Source organism: Photinus pyralis, unplaced genomic scaffold, assembly GCF_008802855.1.
Source record: "Photinus pyralis isolate 1611_PpyrPB1 unplaced genomic scaffold, Ppyr1.3 Ppyr1.4_LG3b, whole genome shotgun sequence".
NCBI classification, from domain to species: Eukaryota; Metazoa; Arthropoda; class Insecta; order Coleoptera; family Lampyridae; genus Photinus; species Photinus pyralis.
In genome coordinates this window covers 21,559,275-21,566,626 of record NW_022170510.1, presented here as the reverse complement: position 1 = coordinate 21,566,626, position 7,352 = coordinate 21,559,275, and the positions used below count along the sequence as shown (strand labels likewise).

The following is a 7,352-nucleotide window of genomic DNA, read 5'->3' as shown; positions in this document are numbered from 1 at the left end:
GGACGCTCCTGCCGGTACGGTGGTTATACAAATTAATGCGACGGACAACGATGCAGATCCAACACAGAAGATTTCTTACAAAATTTCAGCTGGAAACGTCCCCGTATCGTTCGCTATTAATTCCTCTACAGGTGAGCTTTCTTTTTGCTATTTAGTCCGTATCCCCGATTTATTATTCATGTCGAATGGATCTGTAGGGTCTCATAAAAGCATTTTTTGTGTTTAGAATAACCGTTTTGGGCCACATTCACGTAACGTAGGTACGTTTCTAATCTCAGCTCTAACTTGATGTTTTATACTCGAACTGATTTTGCAGAGGAGCCATTATATTTAGAAATTGATCTGATTGTTCGTATAGCTTAAATCGACAAATCTGAAATAAATGAGACCTTAAACATTTGTTCTGAAGAGATCTAATGACAAAGATCATTTTTTTTACTTTCGCGGCGAAAAATCTGGGCACTGAACGTTAACAATAATCCTTTGTAGCGTAGAATACATCGACACGTTGAACTAGTTTGTTCTTGACCGAATCTCGCTGTCTTAATTGGACGCGCTTAGCTAACGTTGTCTTTCTTCCACTTACGCAACAACCCCTCTTGCCAGAGTCTTTGATATAATATTTGTAACCACTGGAAATATGGCTTTTATTAGCTTAAAGAAATCAACTAGACAATTAAATTAACTTTGACAATAACGATAAATGACTATCAAATGATAACTAGATAAAATATCATATGATTCTTCCCCTGTAGAATTTTCTTCTTCTGCAGAATTTTCTGCCCCTGTAGAATTTTCAATTCCACTTTCTACAACAAAGTTTTGAAACCACGAGGGTGGCCTTCTAATTCGAGTAGACCTTCTAACCTCTTGTTCCGTCGAAGATCCATCAGAAGTTTGTAATTCTTGTGAGGCCTCAGTCTCTGAAGTTTCAAGACTAACGTCATCTTCACCCTCGTCAACGTTGTTTGGGAAGGGCGCTAAATGACGATTTGTCACGGTTGACATTTCTCCATTAGCTCTTCTAATTAAAGAGTAGTAAGGATTACTCTCGATAAGTTCAGCTTCTTCTACTACGGGATCAGTCTTTGAGTGACGGACATTCTTTTTTACTAGAACAGGTCCAGGCGTTGAAAGCCATGATGGTAGCGAATCCCCGTTTGGTGATCTTCGAGGGTACGTGAATAGTTTTTCATGTGGCGTAGCATTAATCGATGTACAAAGAAGTGATCGGATACAATGAAGGGCATCTTTAAGGACTTCCTCCCAGTTTCCAATTGACAAACTCTTTGAACGTAGACTGAGCTGAATAGTACGCCAAAGTGTTCCGTTCAAACGTTCCACTTGACCATTACCCTGTGGATTGTATGGCGTCGTTCTTGAGGATGCAATGTTTGAGTTTTTTAGGAAATTTTTAAATTCTTCAGACATGAATGAGGTTATCTGTCGCTGTGTATGTAAAGAGGCTGGCCAAAAGTGAGAAACAGGTCTTTCAGGCATTTAATGACTGTGGATGAGGTCATATCTTTGCATGGGTAAGCGAAGGGAAATTTGCTATATTCATCGATAATCGTTAAAATATATTTGTTTGAAGAATTAGAAGGGAGAGGACCTTTAAAATCAATATTAAGGCGTTCGAATGGAGACGTAGCCTTAATTAGTTGACCTTTTGCTTTCAAAAATCTTGGCTTAATTTCAGCGCACGTTGGACACAATGCAATCATCTCTTTTACATCATTTGCTATATACGGTAGGTTTTTAGAGCGTATCCAATGGAACATTCTACTTACTCCAGGATGGCAAAGCGCATTATGAAGCTGTTTTAATTTGTCGGTGTTCATGTACGCACAAACTCGTGACAGAGCGTCTGCTGTTGTGTTTTCCGAACCTGGTCTATATATAATGTCATATTTGTAGCAGGATAGCTCTAGCCTCCAGCGCATTATCTTCTCATTTTTAATCTTGCTATTGTGATTTTGATTCAACATGTACGTTACTGATTTTTGATCCGTAATTAAAAGAAAGTGTTTTCCAATCAGAAAATGTCTCCATTTTTTAAGACTTTCAACAATTGCACAAGCTTCCTTCTCTATTGATGAATGTCGACATTCTGGATTAGAAAGCGTTCGAGAGAAGAAAGCGACTGGACGACCCTTTTGCGTAAGCGTAGCGGCTATAGCAAAATCCGAGGCGTCAGTTTCAACAGTGAAAGTTTCATCATCATCTATTGCTATAAGAGCAGCTTTCTTTATGTCTGATTTAATCTCTTGGAAGCATTTTAGAGCATCAGGCGTTAAAGGAAAACTTGAAACACAAGTTAAAGGTTTTATCTTCTCCGAAAATCTTTCAACCCATTTCGCATAGTGGGCGAACATTCCCAAAGCGCGTTTGAGTTCTGAGTTTTTAATGGGAGCGGGAAGTTCTAAAAGGGGTTTCAATCTCTCAGCGTCTGGTTTGATTGTGTTATTTTCGACAGTATAGCCAAGTAGATCGATTTTTGTTTTCTTAAAAACACATTTTCTTTCATTTAGTGTTAAGTTATATTTTCTCGCCGCATCCATAAACTTTTTTAGATTACGTTCATGTTCTAACTCATCTTTACCACATACTGTCACGTCATCTAAGTATACAACTGTACCTTCTAGTTTCTCTCTGGTTATGATGAAGTCTAGAGTCCTTTGAAACGCTGCTACACCATTGGTAACACCGAATGGAATTCTTGTAAACTGGTAAAGTTGTCCGCAGGCTTCAAAAGCAGTGTAGACTTTCTCTTTATCTAAAATGGTCATTTGATGATATGCGCTTTTTAAGTCGATCTGACTGAAGATTTTGTATTTCGATACTTTTAAGACGACCGTTTCCATGTTTGGTAATGGGAATGCATCCAATTCTGTAAACTTGTTAATAGTCATAGAGTAGTCTATTACTAGACGTTTTCGATGAGCGCCACCTCCCGCTACTAGGACTTGTGCTCTCCAGGGAGAAATGCTTGGTTCTATTACACCGTCTTCCAGTAATTTTGATATTTCTTGCTTGATAAATTCTTCGTCTTGTATACTGTATCGACGACTCCTTACGGCGATAGGTCTGATGTTAGGTGACAAATTAGTAAAAATAGATGCTGGTGGCACCGAGGACTGCATTACGTTGCAGATGCGTAATGGTTCATGGGGACCTCCCAATTCAAATTCAATTTTAGAATGTTCTTTTAGTAGGTCGTGTCCAACGATCACGTCCGCGCAGAGATTATCGACGATAAGAAGTGGTATTTGCCTGTAGTTGTGTTTATTCATGGTGATATTGGCAAAGCAAATACCTTCGACAACCGATACTTGATTCAGCGAGGCTAAGTTAACAGACTGTGTACATGGTTTTTGACGTAACTTCATTAGGCGCGCGATTTTTCTGTTTATAAAACTGACAGAACTGCCAGTGTCAACAAGAGCATCAGCTTTATAACCATTCACCGTGATTAGAATAGTTGCACCTTTCAAGCTTGACGGTGAAGCGGCAGATATTGTACTACAGTGAGATGAACCGTCATCGATAAGACTGTTGACTGTGTTTTTGAACGAAGCCGAGTTGTTGGTAGCGTTTCGTGATTTACATACATTTGAAAAATGACCTCTTTTAGAACACAGGTTACATATAGCACGGAAAGCTGGGCACTTAAACCTTTGATGTACGTTACCACCACAAAAGAAACAACATCTTACTGATCGTGAGGATGGTTCAAGTATTGTTTGTGATGGTCGGTGTTGTGTAGCCGCTGCTATGTTTGATGCTGTATCTTGTTTTTGTTCGTATATAGCATTAATTTGTGGTGAATTGTTACTTATTATTAGCGCGTCCTTTTCAGCTGTTTCAAGTGCAATAGCTTGATCAAGTGCTTCGGCAAGAGTAAGTTTTTTATTTTCTAGCAGGCGTTCTTTGATTTTACGAGAAAGCAAACCGGAGATCAAGGTGCTACGGATTGCTTGTTCTTCATGTTCTTGAGCGGTAACGGTTTCGAAAGAGCAATCTTTTGCCGCTAAACGTAAAGCTCTTACGTAGTCAGAGATGTTTTCATCCGCACGTTGTTTCCGGTTAAAAAGAATATGCCTGGCTAGAATTATATTTTTAGGTTTAATATAAATACCTTCTAAAGCTGCAATTGAGGCTTCGTAAGTTTCGCAAGTTTTGATATGTTTGTAGATTGAAGCTGATAGGTGATTTACTAAGAGCTTGCGTCTTAATGCATCTGGTATTAAATCAGTTTTTACTTCTTCATTCAAAAAACTTTCGAACGTTGACCTCCAGTGCTGCCATTGTGCATCCGCTTCTGCAGCATCAGGTTCGACATCAAATTTGTCAGGACGTAAATACCTCGTGATAGGAAAACTAGTTGACGATGGGTTTTCGTTAATCATTATTTTAAGCTAATAAAATTGATATAATATTTGTAACCACTGGAAATATGGCTTTTATTAGCTTAAAGAAATCAACTAGACAATTAAATTAACTTTGACAATAACGATAAATGACTATCAAATGATAACTAGATAAAATATCATATCAGTCTTTTACCCTGGCTTCCCCAAAACGAACAATTACACTAGTGGCCTAAAACTTAATTTAGAGCTTGATTATTCGAAACTTAGTAACGAGTTGTTACGCAGCTCAACCCTTAATGCCTTCAAAAAATCTCTAGATTAATCCCTACCTATATTTTTTTTAAATAATCAACACCCCTTCAAATGGTGCTTACCCCCACGAATCCCACGCGTTATGTTTTTAAATGAAGCTTGCATTCACACTAGCGGGGAATGTTCTCATCCTCATTTTGCGTATTTATGCACGTAAAAATAATTAAGATAAACCTATCTACGCTGAACGAGTTACAGATTGGAGGCAACGAGTTACGGAACTCGTTACAAGGTCACTGCCTCATAGAATTTATGGATTCTACAGGCCACATTCTATAAGAAAATGTTTTTTCCGGTCGTTCTGAGACAATTTTTTTGGGGCCCCAAAAAAAGGCAGTGTATAACCTTCGTTTTTTGCCAAAAATCGGCTGCACCAAAATTTCTCGGGAAAACACTTTTTCTTATTAATTTTGGTGCGTAGAATCCAAAACAATTCGTACTTTTTCGATCAAACTTCTCAATCAAAAGTTATAGACTAGAAACCAATTTCGAAAGAAAATTCAAAGGGCTGTAACTTTTGAACTAGTAGCCCAATCTTCAAACTGTTTGAAATTATGGATTCTACAGGCCACATTCTATAAGAAAATTTTTTTCCGGGTCGATCTGAGACAATTTTTTTTTGGGCCTCAAAAAAAGGCAGTGTATAACCTTCCTTTTTTACCAAAAATCGACTGCACCAAAATTTCTCGGGAAAACACTTTTTCTCATTAATTTTGGTGCGTAGAATCCAAAACAATTCGTACTTTTTCGATCAGACTTCTCAATCAAAAGTTATAGACTAGAAACCAATTTCGCAAAAAAATTCAAAGGGCTGTAACTTTTGAACTAGTAGCCCAATCTTGGAACTGTTTGAAATTATGGATTCTACAAGCCACATTCTATAAGAAAATTTTTTTCCGGGTCGATCTGAGACAATTTTTTTTTCGGGGTTCAAAAAAAGGCAGTGTATAACCTTCCTTTTTTACCAAAAATCGACTACACCAAAATTTCTCGGGAAAACACTTTTTCTTATTAATTTTGGTGCGTAGAATCCAAACAATTCGTACTTTTTCGATCAGACTTCTCAATCAAAAGTTATAGACTAGAAACCAATTTCGAAAGAAAATTCAAAGGGCTGTAACTTTTGAACTAGTAGCCCAATCTTCGAACTGTTTGAAATTATGGATTCTACAGGTCACATTCTATAAGAAAATGTTTTTTTCCGGTCGTTCTGAGACATTTTTTTTGGGGCCTCAAAAAAAGGCAGTGTAAACCTTCCTTTTTTGCTAAAAATCGACTGCACCATAATTTCCCTGGAAAACACTTCCTCACAAATCTAAATTTACTAAAATTTTTGAAATAATCAAGCCTATATTTTGATCACTCTGTATATTCTCTACCTTCAAGCTGAATACATAAAATCAACCCCCCCCCACTGACAAGTTTCTATTCTGGTATGAGGGGCCCAGGAATCCGTCTTGCCGACATTTTGTTCATCCCCAAATCTTCAAAAGTTAATTTAGTGTTTTGCTCTGTATGCACTGGATTTGGTAGTTTTTCTTGTTTTGAAATATTTTAAAACATGAGAAGGGGGACTTGAGAAATTGAGAAAAAGGAACATTCAGAAAAATTAAAATTAATTCTCTATGCGTATAGAAATTTTATACGGTAATTTTGCAGCAATTGCACACAAAAAAATTAGGAAGATTTTACAAAAATTCAAAAAATTTAAGAATTGAAAAAGATTTAAAAAAATTCGAACAATTAAGGCAATAAAAACATTCGTAAAATGCATGCATCCGCCAAATTAAAGCAATTTACCACAATGTATTTGGAAATGAAAACTTTTAGTAAATAGAAAAATTTAAAATTGTGCATACAAAAAGTTGTAAACTTTAAACGGAACATTAAGACATTCGAAATATTAAAAAAAAAACTAAATTAGTCTTCATAAAGATTCAAAATACTAGAAAATAGAAAAAAATAAATTAAAAAAAAGTAAAATTCGCTCACATTAAAAAAAATAGAAAATACAAAAATTGGAAAAATTAAAAAAACAAAATGATCTGAATATTTCGGGACACTTTAAAAACAACAAATTCCAAAATTTAAAAAATTAACCAGGACATTTAAAAAATTCGCAGTTTGTAGAAATTCTAAAAAAAATCATTACAGTTTCAATCGGGGAAATTAAAAACAATCTGAAAGAATGTCATCAAGAAACATTGGGTCCTTTGAATGTCTCTGTTCTGCAATTTCGTTATTTAAAGAATTTGAATTATTACGAATGTGGACTCTTTAGATATAGACGATGTAAATGTAATCTACTACATTGATGACAAGATTAACTTTTCTTGATACTTTTAGTTACTGATGGCTAGTTCGAATACGCTTATAATTGAAAAAATTAGGAAAAACTTAAATATTTGATAAAATGACAAGTTCATAATTTCAACGAAATTCAAGAAGCTTTCGTAGAAATTCGAAGATGAGAAATGAACAATCATAAAATGTAGAAAATGAAAATTTGAGGCACATACAATGTCAAAATAAAGAAACACAAATTAAAAATCAGAAAAGTCAGTACACTCAATAATTAAAAACAATTCGGACACTTTGCACATAGTTTGATCTATAATATCTAGTGTTATTCATTTAGTAGTAGAAGACACAGCGATTTCCTGTGTC

At 35.8% G+C, this 7,352-nt stretch overlaps 1 protein-coding gene across 1 annotated transcript; it reads right to left on the bottom strand.

The window, feature by feature from the left end:
- Nucleotides 1-710: 710 nt before the first annotated feature.
- LOC116166417 lies at nt 711-4,409 on the bottom strand. The gene is made up of 4 exons (XM_031481369.1): nt 3,836-4,409; nt 1,791-3,559; nt 868-1,086; nt 711-809 (listed from the first exon to the last, which is right to left on the bottom strand). The coding sequence occupies exons 1-4, from the start codon at nt 4,407-4,409 to the stop codon at nt 711-713; spliced, it is 2,661 nt and encodes an 886-aa protein (XP_031337229.1).
- Nucleotides 4,410-7,352: the final 2,943 nt, after the last annotated feature.